At 56.8% G+C, this 24,356-nt stretch overlaps 1 protein-coding gene across 3 annotated transcripts in view; it reads left to right on the forward strand.

The window, feature by feature from the left end:
• Positions 1,252-24,356, forward strand: part of GRIP2 (glutamate receptor interacting protein 2) — a 44,603-nt gene continuing 21,498 nt past the window's right edge. For 2 of the 3 annotated variants that reach the window (XM_018038426.1, XM_018038428.1), the window contains exons 1-14: positions 1,252-1,326; positions 9,990-10,070; positions 10,549-10,684; positions 11,936-12,081; positions 12,749-12,835; positions 13,682-13,757; positions 15,084-15,229; positions 16,328-16,475; positions 16,586-16,755; positions 18,396-18,521; positions 18,812-18,961; positions 22,627-22,813; positions 23,322-23,467; positions 24,155-24,235. In XM_018038426.1, the coding sequence (XP_017893915.1) occupies positions 1,287-1,326; positions 9,990-10,070; positions 10,549-10,684; positions 11,936-12,081; positions 12,749-12,835; positions 13,682-13,757; positions 15,084-15,229; positions 16,328-16,475; positions 16,586-16,755; positions 18,396-18,521; positions 18,812-18,961; positions 22,627-22,813; positions 23,322-23,467; positions 24,155-24,235 (1,720 nt within the window). In that variant the 5' untranslated portion in view covers positions 1,252-1,286. The remainder of the gene's footprint in view (positions 1,327-9,989; positions 10,071-10,548; positions 10,685-11,935; positions 12,082-12,748; positions 12,836-13,681; positions 13,758-15,083; positions 15,230-16,327; positions 16,476-16,585; positions 16,756-18,395; positions 18,522-18,811; positions 18,962-22,626; positions 22,814-23,321; positions 23,468-24,154; positions 24,236-24,356) is intronic. The other variant, XM_018038427.1, reaches the window with a different exon arrangement.

The raw sequence follows: 24,356 nt of genomic DNA on the forward strand, positions 1-24,356 counted from the left end.
GAAGCCACCCTGGGGAGGTGGGCATCAGGCAAGGAACGTGACCTGTGGATCCAGGGGTGCGAGTGACCCCCCGCACACTCAGAGTCCCGGTTTGTCCTGAAGGTGCCAATAGGTTGAGGCTGGCAGGAGCCAGCTTGGGCAGCCCAGGGATAGTGGGCTGGGCTCTGTGGTGGGCGTCCCTGCTGGGGAGGAACCTCAGATGAAGCCCCGTGTTCCCAGCTGCGGGCTGCACCCTCCCAATTGCTGCAGGACCCGGGGACACTTGAGCCCCGCTGTTCCCATGCATCGGAGCGCTTCCAGGGAGCCGAGACCTTGTCCGTCTCTTTCTCTGCTCATTCAGCTGATTGCAACATGCCGTTCGTTGTCCAGGCTGTTGACACCCCGAGTCCCCATCCCCCATCCTTCTAGCACCTCTGCGGTGTGTGGCTCTCTGCCGGTACCAGCGTTGGTGGGTGAGCAGAGCCAGCTGGAGAGCTGGAGGGGAGCCCCAGGTGCCAGTCAGGGTCATCCGGGCCATCCTGAGCTGGTGCAGAGGAAGCACCCAGGAGGGTGTCGGCCCGAGGCCCAACGGGGGCTGGAGTTGTGACCAGCTGCCCCTGCCCATCAAGCCGGAACTTGCTCCTGGCTTGCTCTGTCTTCCCACACAGCTGGGGGATGCTCCGGGTAACAGGGTGCTGGGCTCATCTTCCCCAAGTTCCACCTTCGGGGAGAGGAGACGGAGGCCTGGGAGAGGAATGTCCGTGGAAGGGCCAGGGGGCTCCGAGGGTGAGGGTTTCTACACTGAGACCTGCAGATACACCCTGGCCTCGTTCAATGACTGGTTGTCCTCTGCCTTATGTCCTGGGAATCCCGTGCAAGATTCCACTAGCATCTGCTACTTTAAAAAAAAAAGTTTGGCAGACACTGTTCCCCTTTTCCAGGTGGAAACACTGAGTCTAGGGCGGGCAGCAGTCACTCCCCAAAGTCCCGGGATGCGTCAGGCGCAGAGTTGGCCCAGGGGTCTGTCTGCCTGAGGGCCCTGGGGGCGGTCTGCCATCTTCAGAGACCCCCTGCCCAGACTCGGCCTGGGTGGCGGGGGGGCGAGGGGTGGTGGAGGGTGGGGAGGGGTGTTGAGCCCCGTCCAGGAATCAGCTGTGACGATGGCCATGTCCCCTTTAAGCAGAGGGCCGCCCGCTGCGGTGGGTGGACGCGTGCCCAGCCAGTGGGAGCCAGGAGCTCCCCTCCCACGGCCCCTCCCTGGGGAGGGCGAGGGAGGGAGCCGGTGGCACCGGGAGACAATAGCAGTCATGCTGTGTGGGTTCAGCCGGGAGACCCCTGGAGAGGCGGGTGAGTAATGGGCCGGCAGGAGGGGCGAGGGGGACTGAACCCACGGAGTCCTCTGGAACCGCCGCCCAGAGAGGGGCCATGCCTGGGATGGCCACTCCCAGACCCCGCGCGGGAGGGTGGGCGGGGGCCGGTCGCCCGGCTGGTGGGCAGGTGGCAGGGCTGTTTGTCTGACCCGGCCCTGGGGAAGCGAGTCCTCTGGGCTGTCCTGCCCCAGTGCTCCGGCCTCCCGTGTGCCCCAGGGGGCACGTCCCGCCCCGTGTGCCCCGCGGGTGCCAGGGTGCTGTTGGAGAACTCCTGCCCTGGCTCACGGTGCCCCCGGCCTGCGGGGGTGACTGGTCGGTGGGAAGGAGGCGAGGGGGCAGGCAGGTGTTGCTCAGCTGTCTCACTCCTGGGTGGCCCCGGGGCTGGGACCCTGGGCGGGGCTCGGGGGCCACTAGCTCACCCTTCAGCCCGTGTCCTGAGACGCCCCAGCGATGCCTTCCCATAGTTGGCATACTCCTGGTGTCACCACCGTGCAACAGCTCCCAGCGTAGGGACTGTGGTCCCAGTGGGGAAGCTGAGGGTCAGAGGGGCCAACCCATAGGGGCTGAGGCGGGCTTGGCACCCAGATCTCTCTTATAGCAGAGCTCCCTGCACCGTGCTTCCGAGGGCCCAGGAACTGAGGCTCTCGCCTCCCCTCACCCTGCCCCCCCGACATCGCAGGTGGCGGAGTTGCCCCTAGGCCCCCAGATAATCATAATAATAATGGAAATAATAGTAGTAGCTGACGGCTCTTGAGATCGGACTCTGTGCCAGACGCTTTTCAGCGCTGTCTCTGCCTTTTCTCATGGCGTCCGCACACCACTGTGCGCTCAGTACTGTTAATTTCCCCATTTTATAGTTGGGGAAACCGAGGCATGGGGGTGTTAAGCGACTTGTCTGGGGCTACGGCTGGGATTTGACCCCCTGTGATCTGCCCTTGCCCCCTCCTGGCAACTCCACCCCTCTCTTGGCTTGGGCACGTCTGTCTTCTCGACATCAGGCCCAAGAAGTGGGGGTCAGTCTGTCCTGCAGTGGTCAGAGCCACAGGGCGGTAGTGCCCTGGAGACCTCACCTGGGGCAACGCTGGGGAGATGTCTTCCCCCTCTTCTCGGTATTGTGGTCTCTGCCCTCGACCTGCCTCACCTTAGCCCCAGGCTCCTCACTGGCCTCCTGGGCCTCCCCTCTCCCACCCGCTCCATGCTGCTGTGGGAGGGTTCTTTTTGCTAAGACTCAGATGTGACCACAGCTTCTTATCCTGGCATTCAAGGCCTTCCATGATCTCCCTGGCTTCTTCCTATCCGAATAGCTTCCTTGACACGCCCTCCCTTACACCTGCGGACCCCACTGTGGCCCCCTCCCTGGGCTACATCGCTTCAAGATCACCCCTGTCTCACTTGGTGTCAGCACTCAGGCTTCTTCTCAAAAGGAAAAGTCCAAAAAGGAGGCTTCAGGCACAGTGCGAACCAGGTGCTCAGTTAACATGATGAAGACCCCGGGTCTCTGCCTCTTCTCTGCCTCTTTTCAGGCAGGCTTTATTTCCAGGCAGACTCCTCTCCTTGAGGTGCCCAGGGGACCCCTAGTGCCTTTGAGGTTAAGGGTATTTCCAGCAAACGTCCCAGGGCTGGTTCCCATGAACCCAGCTTGGATCACGTGACCACCCACTGGGCCTCTGGCCACATGGCCTCGCTGGAGCCTGGGGCCAAAGGCAGCCAACAGGTGGCCAGTCCGTGTGCCCTCGGCATTTCTCAGAGCTGGCTGGGGCCCTGAGCGGGCAGGCTGTGCTCAGGCAGGCTCCTCGGGGAGAGCCGGGCTGGGACTTGGGGCCTGTGGGGCGCAGTGCCCAGGGCCCTTTCTCCTCCCCGATGGACTCTGCCAGCACCAGTGCTTTCTCAGGCGTATACCCTGCTGCTGCCGTCTCGGTGCTGGGAGCCTTGTTCGCCCCACAAACCCCGAGCCCTGCAGGAAGGGGTGTGTCCCGGACTGGGGTGTGCAGTTAGGCTTGAAAGCAGATTTGGGCAGGAAGCCCCACTCCCCACGGTGTCCACTCTCCTCTGACTGCTGGCTGGCCACAAAGCGGACTTTGTCCCAGCTGGGAGGCTCAGACAGGGTTCGTGTGTGTCGGGGTGGTGGGAGGGTCCTTCTGCCACAGCCTGAGCTGCCCACTCCTCCAGGCGGTGGGGGCCCTCACCAGAGCCACCCGGATCCTCGGGCAGGCCTGACCTCCTGCTTCTCAGCGGGGCCGTGGCCGTGAGGGGGATCCTCAGGCTCCAGACCACGGAGGCTGTGGCCTCCAGACCCAGGGAGACGTGGGTCTGTGTCCTGCCTCTGCCTCTTCCTGACTCCATGACCTTGGACAACTCATTCCACCTCTCTGATCCCCATTCAGCTAATCTGTACGAGGGAATTGCGTTTCAAATGATTTACTGAGCATTTCCTGTGTGCCAGACTCTCCATACTGGAAAAAGCAGTGAACAGAAAGACAAAAACCTAGCCCCTCAGGACTGACATCATAGTGAGCTGGGGCAGATAGTAAAGATCACTAAGTTAAAAGGAAAAAAAAAAAAAGCGAGGTCTGTCAGGGAAAGAAGGCCATGCAAAGTGCCGGAGGGGTGCGGGGTTCAGATGTAAATTCAAACAAGCTGCTTGGGGAAGATGAGAAGGTAAAGATTCCACAAGTTCCTGGAGGAGGTGAGGAAGGGGGCTTTGTGGATGTCGGGGAAGGAGCATTCTGGGCAGAGGGAACAGCCAGTGCGAAGGCCCTGGGGTGCTGTGGAAGCTGGGCGTGGGTGGACCATTGCACGGAGTGGAGCTGGCCCAGCACAGAGCTTTAGCAGGTGAGGTCAGGGAGGCCCAGGTCGGTCAGTTGTGGGGAGATCTGCTTTGATTCTCCGCTGGGTGAACTGAGTCTTCTCTGCTCCTGTTGGTGATCTGGGCCAGGGGTCATGCACTCCGATACGGTGGGTTTCAGAGGGATGTGGGGCAGCACAGGTCCAGAAGGCCCCGGCCCCTCTTGAGCCTGTGCTCAGCCCCACATGATGCTGGGGTCATCGTGGGCCCCAAGAGGGGGAACATGAGCCAGAGCGTGGGCTCAGGGTCCAGTGCCAGGGACCCCACACGCCTTGTGGCAGGGAGATTGCGCGGCTGGCAACCTCTCTCGTCATGTCCAGCCTGTGGGTGCCGGAGCCCTAACAGGGGGCTCTTGGGGGCGGGCGCTGCCTCCCCAGGCACCCCTCTTCTGGGGTCCGTTGCCCTCGTGTTTGGCGGGAGAGAGCAGAGCTGGTGATTAAGGATCTGGTCTGCTGGGGGCCAGAAAGACCAATTCCAGTCTGTCCTCGGCAGCTCCCTGGCTGAGTGGTCCCTCTGGACCTCAGTCCCCTTGTCTGTAGAGGGGGATGCTCGCGAGCTCTCGGAGGAGTTAAACACATCAGTGCCCATCACTCAGAGGAGTTAAACACATCAGTGCCCGTCAAGAGCTTGGAGCGGGCCAGGCACCGGGCTAATCGGCTCCGGTTTCCTTTTTCAGGTGGTTTTTTTTTTTTTTTTCCCCAGTCCTTGGCTCCAAGTGAAACAGGTGTCTGCCTTTTAAATCTATTAATAAATTTCTTTTTGTTTCCCTTAAAAAATGCACTGAGCAGAGCAAGGGTCGCCCGTGGCTGAGCCGGTGATCTCTCCACAGCTTCTGGGGAGCCCTGTGAGCTGCGGGGGTTGGGGCTGTTGCTCTGAAGTCAGCCCGCAGCTGGCTTTGCTGCTCCTCCATCCGGCTGTCTGCCCTGGTGCAGCCCACTGGGGCCAGAGGGCGGTCACTCGGTGAGTCAGGAGCGCCCAAAGGAGCCGAGGCTGCTGCCAGGAGAGCCGCAGGCATCACCCCCGAGTTGAGTCCCCCCAGGACTGTCGTGGAGCGAGGGGAGGAGGCAGGAGCGGCCCATGGCTAAGCTACTTAGGAGCTGTGTGACCCGTAACCTCTCTGTGCCTTGGTTTCCTCATTGATAGCGTAGGAATGATCATGGCACCCACCTACCTGCGGATATGCACTCAGACACTCAGTCGTGTCCGACTCTTGGCGACCCCACGGACCGTAGCCCGCCAGGCCCCTCTGTCGTGGGATTCTCCAGGCGAGGATACTGGAGTGGGTTGCCATGCCCTTCTCCAGGGTATCTTCCTGACCCAGGGATCGAACTCACGTCTCCTAGGTCTCGGGCATTGGCAGGGAGATTCTTTATTACAAGTGCCACCTGGGAAGCGCCATGTGAGGATAAAGTGGTAATAAGTTGCAGTTTCTTAGACTACGGCCTGGGTTCCAATCCTGGCCCTGCCCCTTACCGTGGGAAGTCACCTAAGCTGTCGTGCCTCAGCCCACCACTCCCCACCCATCTGTAAAATGGGAATGGCGATTGTCCCACCTCAGCAGGTGATGAGGATACATGAGATAAAACTTGTGCAGCCTGGCATGTAATCAGTAGGAACAGTTACCGTTATTAATAGGAAAATCTCTCTAATGATGTGAGTGGAAGGGCCAGGGAGAGAGCTTAACATGCGTCCTGGCTCCGGGCACCGCATAGCCTCACTGATTTCTCCCACCAGCCCGCGAGGTGGGCACTATCGCTGTGCCAAGACTTGGAGAGGCGAAGCGACACGTTCCAGACCCCTTAGCCAGTCGGCAGCAGGTTGAGACTCCAGAGTCCATCCTTCGCATCGAGCCGGCAATGCCTTCCGAGGTGGGGCCAAGCCAGCCAGGTTCGGCAGATCACTTGGCAGGGAGCAAGCCGCGGGTCACTCTGTGCGCTGTTGTGGTTGGACCCAGAGGCGACTGGGAGCCCCCCTTCTCTCCATCGGCACTCGGGTGGGGCTGGTCCTGCTGGTGGCTTGCAGTCAAGCGGTCATTTTCTGTCGGACGCAAGCTGAACCTCCCACCCTCCCACCGGGGCCTCGATTTCCCAGTGGCCCCTCTCAGATGCTGAGTGCTCCCTCCTCGAGGCCTGCAGAGCCAGAGGTCAGCCACGCCCCATCCACGGCCCCCCTGCCCAGTCTCACGGCCCCAGCCCCTCTCCCACTTAGGCGGGACCCTGGCAAAGGCAGCCTGGCAGGGGGCTGACTTCCTTTCCCCTTTGTCAAAGCTCAATAGCTCCCTGGGGCCCCAGAGACACAGAGATAATGAAGGCAAATTAGCACTGCTTTCATGAGAAATGAAATAGAAAAGAAGCCCACCCACCCGGACTGAGCCTGGGGCCTGGGGACCACGTGTAAAGTCTATGTTCCGCCAGGCATCTCTCCCTCCTGCCCCCCCCGCCGCACCCCCCCCTTGCCTAGCCCGTTTGCTGGATGGCTTGGCATCACTGCGGAAATGAATTTCTCTCTGAAGCGAGTTCTTACAGGACAGATTGACTGAAGGCAAAAGCTCATAATTGCCCATTGCTGGAAGGAGGAGACAGGGAAAAAAAAAAAAACACCCAGATAAAAATATCTCTGTTTTTTATGCACGTTTCCAGCTGAAAATTGGTGGGAAAGATGTTTTTGAAAAGCCTTCATCTCTAAGCATATAATTACCAGGTCCTGGAACAAAAAAGAGAGCAAGCCAAAAAGAGCAGGCGTGTTCTCTGAGGGAGCAGGACTGGGGTCTGAGCCCTCTGAGGGTTTTCCATAAATAAAATAATTCCCTCAAATTCTCCTGCCTGCGCTGGGGGGAGACACCCCCATTTCACAGAGAAATGGAGACTTGGGTCACACGGTTAACTAGGAATTCTGGCCCTGTGTTGGATTTTGCTGTGAATGCCGCCTGTTTCCCCCTGACCCGAGGGTGTTTGTGAAAGTGGGGGACGGTCCCCTCCGAGCAAGCCTCAGTGAACGTCGTAGCATCCCTTGTGGGTGCCTCTGTGAAAGTGGCAGGGGTCCGAGGGATCCAGAAGCCCCTTATCTGGCAGTCAGCTGTCCTGAGTGGCCTCAGCTTCCCGGAGAACTCATCAAGGCCACACCCTAAATTGCATGTGCTCTCCCTGAAGAAGACTCTCTGGTGTCCTCGCCTATCGCCTGCTGACTCTTTTTCCGCACATAGTTGTATGAGCCTCAGGTTGCATCGTGTGGTCACATGCCTGACAGTTAACCCAAAGCCAGCAGACGGCCCCGTCCCCACACCCGCCCGGCCTCAGCCGTGACAAGCGTGCTGGCACAGCCCAGTTGGTGCCATGTCGTTCACTGGAGCAGAATTTGAATATTGGGATGAGGGAAGCGCAGAGAGGTCGTGTTGACAAACCACAGAGACACCCCAGGAAACGGGTCCTCTGCCCCAGAATCAGCCGGAACCCGCTGCCGTTCCTGTCCATTCTTTGAGATTCTACGGCTCTGAATTTGGCAAACTTGACTCTGCTTTCTTGCCCTTAGAAGATCTCCCCCTTCCCCTGTCTCCAGGCTCCCAAACTTGGAGCCAGCAAACTTGAAGCAAAGTGAAAGTGTTTGTCGTTCAGTCGTGTCTGACTCTTTGCGACCCCGTGGACTGCAGCCCGTCAGGCTCTTCTGTCCATGGGATTCTCCCGGCAGGAAGACTGGAGTGGGTTGCCATGCCCTCCTCCCAGGAGTCAAACCCGCATCTCTGAAGTCTCCTGCATTAGGCAGGCGAGTTCTTTACCATGAGCACCTGCTGGGAAGCAAGCTTACCTCAGGTCTTCCCGGGGCAGCCCAGGAGAGAAGGATTTTCCAGTGGCGGAATCTAATTTGCACGGAACAAGACATTTAATTCCAGAATTGCCCACATTGAAATATCAGAGATGTTCACTGTCATGCAGTTGACAGAATCCAGTCTTTTTAATTTGATTAGCTCAGAAACGTCTTGTTGAATCTAAATGAAGTGCGAATGAGGGAACCGTAATACGAGGCATTAGACTCAATGAGGTGTTGCCTGAATCCGTGGCTGCAAATGTGAATACGGGGCCTGGGGTCGCGGGTGGTGAGCAAAGCTGCTGGGGGCTGACTCCAGGGGCCCTGGAAATGACTCTGGGCTTAACTGCGGTCTGATTTGTTACTTCCCACCTTCTGGCAAAGCCAAGGAAGCCTGTCCCTGGTCTGGAGAAACCGCTTCTCAATGGTTAGAGCTGCAGGTGGTGAAGGTTCTCAGGCTTCCTTAGTCCTGGGTTGAGCCCTGACCCCAGACTGAACGTGACCTGGACCCAGCCTGAGCGCCACCCCTGATCTAAAGCCCTGATTCTCAATGAGGGGCCGAGTGGGGGTCGGGAGGCAGTGTTGCTCGCCTTGAGGATTAGGCGCGTGTCTCGACATTTTTGGCTGTGATGATGGCGTGGAATGCTGCTGCCCTCTAGTGGTTAGAGGCAGGCTTGCAGCCCGCCCGGCTCCTCTCTCCATGGGATTCTCCAGGCAGCAATACTGGAGTGGGTTGCCATTCCCTCCTCCAGGGGATCTTCCCGACCCAGGGATTGAACCCAGGTCTCCCGCATTGGCAGGCGGATTCTTTATCATCTGAACCACCAGGGAAGCCCAAACATGGTACAGCATCCGGCAAAAAAAGTGGCAGTAGTGTTGAGGTTGAGAAACCTGCCGTTGATTGAACCCCGTTGCCTGCCTCTGACTGAGCCCGGAGCCCTGGCCAGGCTGTGTCCTGATCTTGACCCCGGTTGACCCCATCTCTGGCTGAACGCTAACCTGGGCCCCTCCCTCGTCAAAAAGACGTGGCTGGGATGGGATGGGACGCTTCTGCCGTTGCCCCGGCCCTCTCTCATCCCCTCTTCTGAAGTGTGGGAAGGGGGACGGTCCTGTGAGTGAGGCCTTGCGGAGGTCAGGGGGCCGGGGAGGGAGTGGCCTTCCCACTGCTGGTGAGTGGTGAAGGGGGGTGGCGCAGAGGGGGCTCCCGAGGGGCAGGTGGGGCGTGTGCAGACTTGGGTGAAGCCTGTGTGTCAGTCGTATCCAGCTCTTTGCAACCCCGTGGACTGTCGCCCGCCAGGCTCCTCTGTCCACGGGGATTCTCCAGGCAAGAATACTGGAGTGGGCTGCCACTTCCTCCTCCAGGGGATCTTCCTGACCCAGGGATCGAATGTGCATCTCTTGTGTCTCCTGCATTGGCAGGCGGGTTCTTTAGCAAAAGCCTGGGGCGTCGCACAGGTGCCTGGAGGTTGGGGGTAGAGGGTGGCCCCAGGGGCAGCATGGGAGAGCCACCCTGCTTGACGGCTTCCCAGCTGACCTGACCCAGCTCTGTGCAGGACTGAGAAGGGACTTGGAGAGGGAGTAAAGAGCGTGGACCAGGGAACCTGGAGCACGGGGTGGGCTGGACAACGGAGCCAGGCGTCTGGCTTTTGCAGAAGCTGCCTTGGCCGAGGGCTGTGTGACCGTGGGCATAAGTCGTCCCTCTCTGAGCCTCAGCTTCCTTCTCTGCAGGTGAGGTGATGGCTGTAGAGATGGCGAATCTCTGCATGGCTGAGAACTGCCCAGACTCTGGTGGGCGCCCCAGAGCATGTCACTTGAGAGAAGAGACAGCGTTGCCCTTTCGGGGAGAAGCCATGAGGCTCCCCCAGAGCTTCCCGATGGGGCTGGGGGCAGGAAGGAACCCCTCAGGGCTGCTTCCAACGAGCGAGGCGGGAGGGGGTCTGCCCAATGGGAATGACAGCGCAGCTCAGGGCCTTCCCTCTGTTTGCCGCCTGCAGACAATGGGCCTTACACCAAAGGAGGCCAGGACGCCGCAGCGGCCTCCGGGGCCCTGGCGTGCCGCAGGCAGAGCATCCCAGGTAAGCAGCCTCCCGCCTTCCCCTTCCTCCCTGGAGGCGCAGACAGCTCCAGGCGGGCCAGACCGCCTCAGCTCTGCCGCTGACTCACCCCGTGGCCTTGCTGTCGTTCAGTCGCTCCGTCGTGTCCGACTCTTTGCTGTCCCCTGGACTGTACCACGCCAGGTTCCCCTGTCCTTCACCACCTCTCGGAGCTTGCTCAGACTCATGTCCATTCAGTCAGTGATGCCATCCAACCATCTCATCCTCTGTCATCCCCTTCTCCTCCTGCCCTCAATCTTTCTCAGCATCGGGGTCTTTTCCAAGGAGTTGGCTCTGTGACTTTAGGCTAGTCCCTTAGCCTCTCTGATCCATAAAAAGGAGATTTCACCCAGCATCATGCAGCCACGTGCGCTGCTTACCGAGCATCCGTTTTGTTTGTCCTGAGCCGGGGGCTCAGAGTTTGCCCCATGCTGCCCGCTCACCCCCTCTCTGTTGGCAGAGGAGTTCCGAGGGGTCACCACGGTGGAGCTGACCAAGAAGGAGGGCAGCACGCTGGGCCTGACCATCTCGGGAGGCACCGACAAGGATGGGAAGCCCAGGGTCTCCAACCTGAGGCCTGGGGGACTTGCGGCCAGGTGAGAAGCCTGGGCTTGGTGGGTAGGGGGCGGGCAGGAAGGGGGCTGGGCGGAGGGGAGGGGGTCCCGGGGCCTCTGCAGAGCAGTAAGAGCTGGGTGTCTGTGGAGGAAGGGCTGGAGGCCACTTCATTCCTTTTACTCCGGAGCCAACCCGACCCCAGCACCCCACACTCACGGGGCCCTCCAGACCTTTTCACACACAGAGCCCTCTGCCCAGACGGCCCCTTCCCTAGACACCCTCCTCCTCTCGTTGTGTTTCCGACTCTGTGCAACCCCATGGACTGCAGCCCACCAGGCTCCTCTGTTCATGGGATTCTCCAGGCAGGGATACTGGAGTGGGCTGCTATGCCCTCCTCCAGGGGCTCCACCTGACCCAGGGACTGAACCCGGGTCTCTTACACAGGCAGGCAGATGCTTTACCGCTGAGCCACCAGGGAAGCCCAGACACCCTCCTGGCAAATTGCTATTCCTCCCCCCTCACTGCCTCTGGGAAGCCCCCCAAGGCCCCAGGCTGAAGCGCCACTCTGCTTGGCTGGCACTTCCGCACACACTGCCTGCATTTTCCCACTATTTACTTCACCTCGGGGGCTCCCTGGACCATGCAAGTGAAAGTCGCTCAGTCGTGTCCGACTCACTATACAGTCCATGGAGATTTCCAGGCCAGAATATTGGAGTGGGTAGCCTTGCCCTTCTCCAGGAGATCTTCCCAACCCAGGGATTGAACCGAGGTCTCCCACATTGCAGGAGGATTCTTTACCTGCTGAGTCATAAGGAAAGCAAGAATACTGGAGTGGGTAGCCTACTCCTTTTCCAGCAGATCTTCCCAACCTAGGGATTGAACCGGGGTCTCCTGCATTGCAGGCAGATTCAGGTCCATGAAACCTAGGAGTTAGCCTCTGTATTACTGCCCCTCTGGGCCCAGGAAGAGCGTTAAGGAATAGCAAGCCCTGACACTCTGGCCTCTCTGTAGAGCTCTAACTGTGAGGGTGACGCCCCCGCAGGAGGGAAAGCAGGCAGGCCAGCATCGGTGGGGTGGGGAGAAGGCCAGGCCTGGGTGTCCCGCAGATCTAGGGTAGGGTCCGCACTGTCCTCTTCACCCGCCGTGTGGCCTCAGACCAGGCCTGCCCTCTCTGAGCCTCAGTTTCCGCACCTGTAAGATGGGGCCGCAGAGACCCCGGGATTCAGTGGGTGGGGAGGATGTGAACGCCAGCGTGTGTCAGCCGGCGCGTGCGCTGGCCTCCTCTCTCCCAGGAGTGACCTGCTGAACGTGGGCGACTACATCCGGTCAGTGAACGGGATCCACCTGACCAGGCTCCGCCACGATGAGATCATCACCCTACTGAAGAACGTGGGCGAGCGCGTGGTGCTGGAGGTGGAGTTTGAGCTGCCCCCGCCCGGTGGGTGCCCTCCGGCCGGGAACCCCCTCCACTGCCTTGGTCGCGGGGGGACACGGCTGCCTGCCCGCCAGCACCTGGGTGGGCAGGACCAGGGGACTGGCCACAGAGCGCCAGGCTGCACCCGGGCTTTGCTGCAAATGCAGTGCGCTGTCACCAGGAGGTGGCGGGCCTGTCTGCAACACCCTTATCATCGTGCGTACTTGGTTTCCAGATGCTTCTCCTGTGGGGGGGGAGGTTTTAGGAATGTCGCTGAGTACATCGGTCCCTGCCCTTCCCGTGCGGCACCGAGTACAGTGGCCTGGGGTGTTTTAGCTCAGCTCTGAATTGCCAAAGTTGGTCTGAAGTCTTGAAATCTGAGTAAACTGTCTGGAGTTGAGTTCGGGCCTAAGACCGCCAGCCCTGGACTCAAGCTTGAGTTCTGCCGTTGTTGTCTCTGTGAGAGCCCGGGCCAGCCCTCTCCCCTCTCTAAGTGGAGGACTGAGTGGGCTTCAGGGGGGAGGGGGCCTCTAAGCCTCACTTGTCCTGCCTGTCAAATGGGGTGGGGGGAGTTGGCCTTTCCTGTAGTGTCTGTGACTGGTGACCTGCCTGTCCTGGAACGAACTCTGGGGACAGCTGCCAGCTTGGTGATGCGACGGAAGGACTCAGGAGGGTCTCCACTTCTCCCCAGCCCCCGAGAACAACCCAGGGATTGTTTCAAAGACAGTGGACGTCTCCCTCTACAAGGAGGGCAATAGCTTTGGCTTTGTCCTCAGAGGTCAGTGTAAGAGTCACCTTTGGGGTCAAGGGGCGGGAAGGCTAATGCCAATTCTATGTGTTTTGCTTTGCTCTGATGAATTATAATATATTTATATTTAAATTTAGATAAATAAATATATATTTAAATTTAAATAAATACAACTTTAAATTTAAATAAATAAGTATATATTTATGTAAATGTATTTGTTTAAATAATTTTGTATTAATATTTAAATATATATTTAAATAAACACATTTATGTTTATGAATATATTTATATTTTATAATTATATATGACTATAAATTAAGTTTATATTTATATTTAAATATATTTATAAATATATGATTAATATATCTTTAAAATATATCTATATTATTTTAATATAATGTATCTTTTCAATATAGCTTATATTTATATAATTATGTATAAAATAATATGTTTATATTTATATATTTATTTGTATTTATATTTATATAATCTTCCTTCTGACCTTTAAGAACCTAGGATCATTAAATCAAATATTAGATGGAAAACTTGGCCAACCAATAAAATGTGCATGATTGAGGAAGTGAAAGGGAAAAGTTGTAACAGAAAGTGAAGTTCGGAGCTGCCTAGCAACCAGGGAAAAAAGGGAAATCGGATGAGATTGCAGGAGAGAAAGCAAGCTGTTTAATCGAGAGAGGACTTTGGCTCTGTTCCCTACTTTCCGTCGCACCTCTGGATGCGATTTAGAGCTCATGTCTCATAGGAGGGGCAGGGAATAGCAGGTGTAGAGTCCTCGAGCAGAGGGAATGAAGGAAGCCTGCTTAAGGTCTGGGTTGGGGCCTCCGGGATGACTGCCATCTCTTGTCAAATTCTGTCCAGGAGGTGCCCATGAAGATGGGCACAAGTCCCGCCCGCTTGTCCTGACCTATGTGCGGCCCGGCGGCCCTGCTGACAGGTGAGTCTGAGCTGGGGGGAGCTTACAGCCTCGGCCTGCACTGCCCTCGCCCAGCTCCCTGGACGAAGGCAGAGGGGACATCAGGCAGAGTCTGCTAGGAGCAAACTGAGGTCCAGACCGGGGACACCCTGCCTAGCATCACTCAGCGGCTTATTGGTGGAGCCAGCCCTAAATCCCAAATGAGGGGGGCCCCGAGCTCTTTCTTCCCGAAGAACCTGCTGTCTGCAGGGTGGAGAGCTTTGGTGTGGTACTGTTGCCTCTTCTCTGGCCTTCATTTTCCCATCTGTGGAATGGGCCCAATAGTGGAGCCCCGCAGAGCTGATTCGAGGGATGTGGGGCTTGGTGATGGGTGTCACTGTGGCCCTTCGTGACACAGCCTCCCCAGTCCTGGCTGCACTGCCAGCTGGCCCTGCCCGGGTCCTGCTCAGCAGCTCCAGGAGGAGCGGAGGTGAGAGAGGAGCACACCCAGCTCCCAGCTCCTGGGCCCCCAACCTCCCGAAGGGCGACCCCTGGCCATTTTGAGAAAAGCCTGGAATGGCCTCGTCAGAAATCTAAACCCGTCCTTGGGGCCTGTGACGAGCTATTCATAGAACCACCCAGAATAGCCTTGGCCACCTGTTGGGGCAGGCATTCCAGAGCTGGGATATGACCCAGGCCGAGGCCAACCCCCGCAGGCCGTTCCCCTGGGACCCAGTGGAATTCCTTCCCAAGCATGTTTGTCACCAGGCCAGAGTCACTGCTGAGACCCAGGGAGGGGGCCCTGGGCGGAGGCCCTGTGTGCAGGCAGCTCCAAGCCTCCAGACGGCCCACCCCTGGTGCTGGGCCGCCCTGGCAGGGCTGGGACCCCGGTAAGGCCCTGGAGGTGACCTCAAAGGGCATCTCCAGCTCAGCCGCTGGAGGGCTGACCTGGGACTGTGAATTTATTAAGCACTAATTGGTGCTGGGAAAGAATGAAGGCGGGAGGAGAAGGGGACGACAGAGGATGAGATGGTTGGACGGCATCACTGACTTGATGGACATGAGTTTGGGTAAACTCTGGGAGCTGGTGATGGACAGGGAGGCCTGGCATGCTGCAGTCCATGGGGCTGCGAAGAGTCGGACACGACTGAGAGACTGAACTGACCTGAACTGAATCGGGGCGGGGGGTGTCGTTGCTGACCCGACTTCCATCAGTTCTTCAGCCTCTTCCGCATGGCCTCCCTGGTTTGCTCGCTCACGCGTGCTGTCCCTCACCCTTCCTGCCCCTGTCTCCTTCCTCCACTCCCTGCCCTCCCTCTATTCTCTCACTCGCTGGACGAGGCGGCGTGACCCGGCCCTTCCCCGCAGGGAGGGCTCCTTGAAGGTGGGGGACAGACTGCTCAGCGTTGACGGGATCCCGCTGCAGGGGGCCAGCCACGCTACTGCCCTGGCCACGCTGCGGCAGTGCAGCCACGAGGCACTCTTCCAGGTGGAGTACGACGTGGCCATCCCGGGTGAGTTGGGGCCTGAGGGCTCAGATTGCAGTGAGAAGAGGCCCCCGGGGTGGAGGGCAAGGAGTAGGGGGTACACATCCCCATCTCTGCAAGTGCTGTGTGACCCTGGCCCAGTTGCAGTCTCTCTGGGCCCCTCTGGGGGGTACACGCTCTGCCAGGCACTGGGGATCCATCTGAGAATAACATAGATGAGGTCTCCATTCCCATGGGGCTGACATTCTGGTGGGGAGAAATGGACCATGGACGGGATAAGTCACATACAAAGTGTGTCAGAGGATGATAAGTGTGCAAAAAAAAAAAAAATCAGGGAGAGAGATGGGGAAGGCTGGGGGATGCCCTGTAACCTGCTGCCGTGCGGGTGGGTGAACAGTGATGGTGGCTGGACCAGGGGCTGAGCGGGGGTGTAGACAGGAGTTAGATCTGGGAAAGATCATGAAGCTCCGTTGGCCTGCTTTGCTGAGGTTTCGACACGTGGGCAGGAAAGAGAGTGGAAAGGGCCGGGTTTTGTTTTCCAGCCACTGGGTATGTAGGTGCAAGGGGTGCTGTTTTCTGAGATGGGGAAGGCTCATAGTGAAACCCCACAGTTCAGTGTATACAGTAGGCTCTTGATGCTTGAGTGCTAAGTCGCTGCCATCACGTCTGACTCTTTGTGACCCCATGGACTGTAGTCCGCCAGGTTCCTCTGTCCATGGGATTCTCCAGGTAAGAATACTGGAGCGGGTTGTCACTCCCTCCTCCAGGGGATCTTCCTGACCCGGGGATCAAACCTGCGTCTCTGTCTGTCTCCTGCGTTGGCAGGTGGATTCTTTACCACTAGCACCATCTGGGAAGCCCAGGCTCTCAATATATGTGAGCAAATTAGCACTGTTCAGCAAAGCCTTGGGCTCAGAGCCTCTCTGAAACCTGAATTCTTGCCCCTCCTCTGCCACTGAGTGGCCATGTGAACTTGGACGAGGCCTTTGCCTCCAGGCGCCTCAGTTTTCTTGTCTGTGAAGTGGATGCAGTGATCCCTCCCTGGCAGTGAGGATTAAGCTGAGACAGAGGAAGGTGATCAATATTTATTTGCATCTCAAATTCCTCTTTCTTTCCTCATACCAGACACAGTGGCCAATGCTTCGGGGCCCTTGATAGTGGAAATCACCAAGACGCCAGGGTCAGCCTTGGGGATCTCGCTCACCACCGGCTCCCACCGGAACAAGCCGGTCATCACCATTGACCGCATCAAGCCGGCCAGTGTGGTGGACAGGTGGGGCACCTGCTGGGAGCTGCCGTGGTGTGTGTTGGGGGGGTGCAGGGGGAGAGTCGTCTGGAGCTGTCTGGCTGTACCCTTTCCCCTTTGCTCCCCAACCCGGCCAGGAGCGGGGCCTTGCATGCTGGAGACCATATCCTGTCCATCGACGGTACCAGCACTGAACACTGCTCGCTGCTTGAAGCCACCAAGCTCCTGGCCAGTGTGTCGGAGAAAGTGCGGCTGGAGATCCTGCCTGCGCCCCAGAGCCGGCGGCCTCTCAAGCCCTCAGAGGCAGGTGAGTCCCCTGCAGACCTCAGGGCTCAAACCTGAGGGCTAAGGGGCAGGCTAGCATTTAGTAGAACAAATGTCTTGTCCCACAGGGACGCTCAAAGTGTCCAGTGCAGCAGCTGAGGGTGCGGAGGTAGGGCAGATAAATAACTTGGGTGTTTAAATGGCAACCCACTCCAGTATTCTTGCCTGGAAAATCCCATGGATGGAGGAGCCTTGGTGGGCCACAGTCCATGGGGTCACAAAGAGTCTGACAGGATTGAGCAACGAACACTTTCACACTTGCTGATCTGACAGTTTGCTGGCGTGGATACCCCCAAAGCTAGTTCTATCACTGGTCGCATTAATAGAAGTATGAGGGCTGGAACAAGGGAGGGGATAGTCCCCGTGCCCTGTGCTACTCAGAATTTGGACCCGTGGGCTCACCTCAGGGCCCTCAGCAGGTCCAGAGGAGGCAGCCAAGCAGTCAGGAGGGCCTAGAGCCGCCCCTGTGGGCCCCTCAGGTGTCCCAGCAGCTGTTCTCACCCCTGCTGTGCTGCTGGGGCTTCCCAGGGGTCATCTGGGTACATGCCCATGACACGTCTACAAGGTCAGTACAGAGGCTCTGAGGGTCCGAGCAGTGCAGGTCCTTCTGATGACACCTGGCTGCCGAGAGTCCCCTTGGCTCTCCCTAAATAAACGTCTGCCAAGCCCATGTGTTGTTAACTCCTTCTGTCCTCCCAGCTTCCCTAGGAGGTAGCTGCCTTGTCCCATTTTACAGTTATGACAACGAGGCACAGGGTGGGGCTCAGGGACTTGTCCCAGTCCCACAGCTGGTCACTGATGGAGCCAGGATTGGACTCAGCTCCTGGCCCCAGAGTCTGCCCAGGGAGGCAGAATCAATGGGCTGAGATCACAGGGACCTTGTCCGTCCATCCAAGAGCATGCTGCCCCAGGCTGGACATCCCCCCAACTCCCCGCAAAGTCCTGCAGCGGAAGGAAGAGCCAGAATGGGGTCTGGACTGCGGGGAGGAGGACCAGGTCGGGGAGGTGAGAAAGGCAGGGTCCGTGGGCTCCCCTGGGAAGCAGATGCTTAGCTGGAGTCAAGAGTTCACTGAAGTCGAGGCCCATGAAAGGTTGAGGGGGGACAGCCTCAGACTGCGATGCAGGTCCTTGCAAGCCTGGGCCAATCCAACAGGGACCCACGTGGCCCCCGAGAGCCCAGCGTGGGGCAGAAACGCCCGGCCCTGGTGCCCTGCTTGCCCAGCTCCAGGCCAAGGCTGCCCAGGCTACAGCATGACCACAGTCCCCGGAGGTGCTCCAGCTGGTCACCGTCTGCCAGCCACACTCCTTGGAGCTGACCGGCCGATTGGCCTGGTTCACATCCTGCTCCTCCAGCCCTCCCAGCTGTGGGCTAGTGCGGCTTTCCCTCTTGGATCCCTGCCTCTCAGGCTGCTGCGTAGCTGAGCCCTGAGCACAGGGCCCGGCACACAGTGGGCGTCTGTGACATGTGGGCGAAGTCTGGAATGCCCAACCTGGCTCGGAAACTCCAGACCTTCTGTTCCTGCTCTCCTCCCCTCGCTGGGCAGACAGAGCTCATCCTCCTGGGGCGTGGCGTCCAGACCCGCCCAGCCCCTAACGCCTGTCTCTCCTCTTCCTCCGCCGCAGTGAAGGTGCAGAGGAGCGAGCAGCCGCATCGCTGGGACCCCTGCGTGCCCTCCTGCCACAGCCCCCGGCCCGGCCACTGCAGGACGCCCACCTGGGCCGCCCCTGCCGGCCAGGACCAGAGCCACTGTAAAGTGCCCTCCCCGCGGTCCCTCTCCTCTGTCCCTGGGGAGGGGCTGGAGCCTGTTTTATAGGGAAGGAAGCCGAGACTCAGAGAAGTGAGGGGCCCCTGTGTGGCAGCTGGGTTTCACCAGGTCTGTGAAAAGCCTGTAAGCTTTGAGGCCCAGAGAGGGAGAGAGGGGCCTGAGATCACACCGTGAGCGTGGTGGCGGTGGGAGCGGGCGAGGCGCCCCTGTGTCTCCCTGGGGCGGGGTGGAGGGCTCTGCTGGGCTCATGGGTCTGTGCTCTCATCTCCCCAGCCTTATCCTCGTCTCCCTTCTCCTCGCCGACCGTGAACCATGCCTTTTCCTGCACCAACCCCAGCACCCTCCCTCGTGGATCCCAGCCCATGAGCCCCCGGACCACAATGGGGCGGAGGCGGCCGCGGAGAAGGGAACACAAGAGCTCACGTAAGCCGTGGTCTCTCCTCTCCCCTCTGGGCTGCCACGATGCCTGAGAGAGAGATTTGCCAAAGCGTGGGGTGTTTGGGGCAGGGCCGGGGGAGGGGAGGCAGCATTACATAGAGTGTGCGGTGCACCAGGTTGCTGGTGGGCGGGTTGCGCACTGCACAAAGGCTCTCCTGAGGAGTGACAGTGGATTTGTGCCCTTTGTCTTGTATTTTTATTATGAAAGATTCCCAACAGGTGCTCAGTCGTGTCGACTCTTTGCCACCCCATGGACTATACAGTCCATGGAATTCTCCAGGCCAGACTACTGGAGTGGGGAGCCTTTCCTTTCTCCAGGGGATCTTCCCAACCCAGGGATCGAACTCAGGTCTCCTGCATTGCAGGTGGATTCTTTCTTTACCAGCTGAGCCACAAGGGAAGCCTTTATTATGAAAAATTCCCAGCCGGTGGTGGCAAAGTGTCTGAAAAAAGGCTGCCTTTTTCAGATTTCTGCGAAGGTCTCAGAGTAACTTCCTCTCATTTTTCTCTCCTTCAACCCTCTGATCCATTCCAGGGGGTGGTGTTACTGTCTTTACCACCTTTCTGACATTTATTAATTTTCCCTAAGACAGTGACACAAGAAGCCTGAAACTAGCCATCCAGAATATGGTAATTTTTAGTTTTATTAGGTATATATTTCTACTCAACGTGTGCTTATTGACACTTCTCTTCATTTGTGATCACTATATAGAGTTCCTTTTGAAATGAAGGTATTTAAGTATTTTTTATTTAAAAATTTAAAAAAATTATTTAGTTTTTATTTATTTGGCTGCATTGGGTCTTAGTCTCAGCACATGGGATCTTCTGTTGTGGCACACAGATCCTCTCTCTAGTTGTGGCGGGTGGGCTTAGGAGTTGTGGTGCGCAGACCCAGTTGCTCTGCAGCATGTGGGGTCTTGGTTCCCTGACCAAGGATTAAACCCATGTCCCTTGCATCACAAGGCAGAGTCGTAACCACTGGACCACAAGGGAAGTCCATTAAGTGTTTTTTAAAATGAATAGTGATGAACGATAATGTGGAAGTAGCAAAAAGTCATAAGATTGCCCAGAATTTTTTTCTTTCATATTTATTTACTTGGCTGCTCCAGGTCTTAGTTGCACCATGCGGGATCCAGTTCCCTGACCAGGGATCAAACCCAGGCCCCTTGCACTGAGAGTGCTGAGTCTTAGCCATTGGACCACCAGGGGAAGTCCAGGGCCCTGAATTTTGAAATCTGGCCTGGGAAGAATCTTTCCTTTGTTGACGTAGAGAGTGTTCCCAGCCTCCTTCATGTGAATTTCAGAGGCCTCTAGGAAGAATGGAGGGTCAAACTGGGCCATTTAGGATTGAACCAAGTGAGGGAAGAGAGAAATATAAGTCAGTTTGGCACTGAAAGGCACTAAACATGGTTATGAGCTTCCTGGCAGCCAAGGCGAAAAGAGAAACAGAATTCAGAGTCAGGTAATAAAATTCAACTTTCAGTTCAGTTCAGTTCAGCTCAGTCACTCAGTCATGTCCGACTCTTTGCGACCCCATGAATTGCAGCATGCCAGGCCTCCCTGTCCATCACCAACTCCTGGAGTTCACTCAGACTCACGTGCATCGAGTCGGTGATGCCATCCAGCCATCTCATCCTCTGTCGTCCCCTTCTCCTCCTGCCCCCAATCCCTCCCAGCATCAGAGTCTTTTCCAATGAGTCAGCTCTTCGCATCAGGTGGCCAAAGTACTGGAGTTTCAGCTTTAGCATCATTCCTTCCAAAGAAATCCCGGGGCTGATCTCCTTTAGGATGGACTGGTTGGATCTCCTTGCGGTCCAACTTTACCAACCACCATTGTCACCCACTGAAGTAGCCGGTATGTAGGTGAAAAGATTCAGAATTTTTTCACAAGCAGGAGCTTATGGAGCCTGGAGACTGTTGGGACCCCCTTACCTGTCTCCTTCCTTGATGATAACGATTAATTAGTTAAATAGAAATTTTTGAACACTTCCAATATTCCAGATACCATTTTTATCATTGGAGATATAATAGTGAAAAAATGATGAATAGAAATATAATAACTCAATATATCCAACAATAAAGTTTGTTACACATATTATAACGTGTGATATATAATAGCATAAGACTCACTGGGAAAGACCCTGATGCTGGGAAGGACTGGGGGCAGGAGGAGAAGGGGACGACGGAGGATGAGATGGCTGGATGGCATCACCGACTCAATGGACGTGAGTTTGAGTGAACTCCAGGAGTTGGTAATGGATAGGGAAGCCTGGTGTGCTGCGATTCATGGGGTTGCACAGAGTCGGACACGACTGAGCGACTGAAATGAACTGAACTGAACTGAAGAAAATAATATATAAAGACACAATGGTATAGCTAATAGAATGACATATAAGTTTTATTTAATAAATGATATCCAATATCCATATTAATAATACAAATGTATTTTATATGTGGAATATAAAATAGAATGTTACATAATATATTAAATAGTTAAACATGGAGTTATCATATGACACAGAAATTCCACTCTTAAGTAAATACCCAGGAGAAATGAAAACATGTCATATTCACTCCAAAACCTATTTATGAATGTTTATACAGTGTAATTCATAATATCCAAAAGGTGGGAATAACCCAGATGTCCATCAATGGATGAATTTTTTAAAATGTGATATCATCATACAGTGGGATATTAGCCTCAAGAAGGAAGACATTTTGATCTGTGCTACATGGATGAATCCTGAAAACATGCTAAAAAGAAACCACACACAAAAGACCATTTATAGTATAATTCCATTGCTATGAAATGTCCAGAACAGGCAAATCTATAGACATAGAAAGTATGCTTAGGGCTGGGAGAGACAGGAGGATTTGAGTGACTAATGGAAACAGGGTTTCTTTGAGGGATTGAAAAATTTCTAAAATTAATTGAGGGGATGGTTGTACAACTTGATTATACTAAATAATACATTTACTAAAACCCATTGAATTGTACATTCTGTGGGTGAATACTATGGAAGCTGAACTATATCTCAATAAAGCTGTTGCCCCAAAATGGCATAATATATACTATCGCATCTAACAGTAATATAATGTGATATTTGATATATGGTACAATAATGAAATAAGTTGAAGCATAACACCACACAGGGCTTCCGTGGTGGCTCAGTGGTAAAGAATCCATCTGCTAATACAGGAGACACGGGTTTGATCCTTGGGCCGGGAAGATCCCCTGGAGAAGGGCATGGCACCCCGTTCCAGTATTGTTGCCTGGGAAATCCCATGGACACAGGAGCCTGGCGGGCTACAGCCGGTGGAGTTGCAAGGAGTAGGACAGGACTTAGCGACTGATAACTGCATAACATCACACAACATCACAGGACGTCATATCACGGACCCTCGGATCCTGTTTTATAACATGGCATTCCAGGAGCTGTCTTCCTGGGTCCTGGCCGCAGCTCTGCCAGGTGGAACCCACGACCCCGAAGTTCAGAATGGGCCGCGACTTGGCCCTGCCCCGAGGGGGGGCGGGCCTCCCACTCACGCGCCCTCTCTGACTCCAGGCGGTCCCGCCGAGGGTGGGTGGGCTCTGGCAGGAAGTAACCCCCGGGACAGTGCCCTGAGTGCCGTGCCCGCCTGCCCCGCAGTGTCGCTGGCCTCCAGCACGGTGGGGCCAGGCGGCCAGATTGTGCACACGGAGACCACGGAGGTTGTGCTCTGCGGAGACCCCCTCAGCGGCTTCGGCCTCCAGCTCCAGGGCGGCATCTTCGCCACCGAGACCTTGTCCTCCCCACCCCTCGTGCGTTTTATCGAGCCTGACAGCCCGGCAGAGAGGTGAGCCTACTGCCCCCTCCCCGTGGTCCTGCCACTGTCCGATTCGGGGGTGGACAGCCGGGGAAGTCCAGTCACACGCTTAGGCTGGCTGCACAGGTGTATCTCACCAGCCATCACGGTCCACCCCGTCGCCGGCCTCGTTTTGTAGACGAGGGGTCTGAGGCTTAGAGAAGCTGATTCACCTGCCCAGGGTCACACAGCTTGGGAGTGACCCATGACACGAACCCCAGTGTGGTCTGAAGTCCGAGTCCTGTATAAACATCTCCTGAGGCATGGCATCATCCCCACGGGGCAGAGAAACTGAGGCCCAGCGAGGGTATCCCTTAGAGCCGGGGTCCCGGATAAACGGCCCGAGGAGCTGCAGCTTGTGCGGCGCGGGGCGGGGCATACCAGCCCCGCCCCCTCCCCGCCCCCTCCCCGCACCGCCCCGGACATGGGCGGGGCCTGGCCCTGCTCCTGCGCCGCCAGTTGCTGGCTTCGAAAGGGGCCGCTTCTCTCTCCGGTTCAGGTGTGGACTGCTGCAGGTAGGGGACCGCGTCCTGGCTATCAACGGCATCGCCACCGAGGACGGGACGATGGAGGAGGCCAACCAGCTGTTGCGGGACGCGGCGCTGGCCCACAAGGTCGTGCTGGAGGTGGAGTTCGACGTGGCCGGTGAGTGGGTCTTGACCCCCTGCGCCCTCCTTTCTCCACCCTGCGCCCCCCACCTCCCGCCCCGCTTCTTCCCGCGTTTGCAGCGTGTCCCCAGAACGCTGGGAGAAAGGCATTGGGCGGGAGTGAAAGGATTGCACACGCCAGTGTGAATGAGGGTTTTTGCAAGAACTGGAGCCGCGGGCGGGGGAGGTGAGGGTTTATGCAAAGATCCCCAAACAACTCGGTTAGAATTCTGGTTCCTGATTTGGACACCGTGTCCTCCTGGACAGGGCCTGTCCTCCTCCATCCTCAGTTTTCCCCAGTGTAAAAACAGTGTAAAGTGGATAGAATCCTCTATCCCAAGGGGTGTTATTGAGATGCAATGAGATGAAGCTCCTGGAAGCACCACCTGAGGTCTGTCATGTGAGAGGTGCCCTTAAGTCCTTGCTGGATCCAAATGGCTTGGGCCGGGCTAGGGGGCCCCAGTGGCAGCTGTAGGTTGGGGTACCAGTCCTGACTCTGCTCTGACCCGATGGGTGCTTTTCTGGGACAAATCTGTGCACTGTACTTCAGTTTCTTCTGTGGGTAGAAGAAGCAGGATGGGGTTGTGTTTGGCATCCCTCTCCACTGGACCAGAATGAATGTGGGGTGCGGACTCCCCAAGGCTGTTCACTTGAGTCTCCTGGGTTTGTGTCTGTTTGCACCCAGAGTCCGTCATCCCAAGCAGCGGCACCTTCCACGTGAAGCTGCCCAAGAGGCGCGGCGTGGAGCTGGGCATCACCATCAGCTGTGAGTCCCCGTCCTGTGCGCCCTCCAGCCTGCCCTGAGTCCACCCAGCACGAGGCGGTCAGGGGAAGGCTCTGGGTGGGAGGGGGGGCTGGCTGACCTGGCTTCCCTCTGTGTGCAGTGC

The sequence above is a fragment of the Capra hircus genome, chromosome 22, assembly GCF_001704415.2.
Source record: "Capra hircus breed San Clemente chromosome 22, ASM170441v1, whole genome shotgun sequence".
NCBI classification, from domain to species: Eukaryota; Metazoa; Chordata; class Mammalia; order Artiodactyla; family Bovidae; genus Capra; species Capra hircus.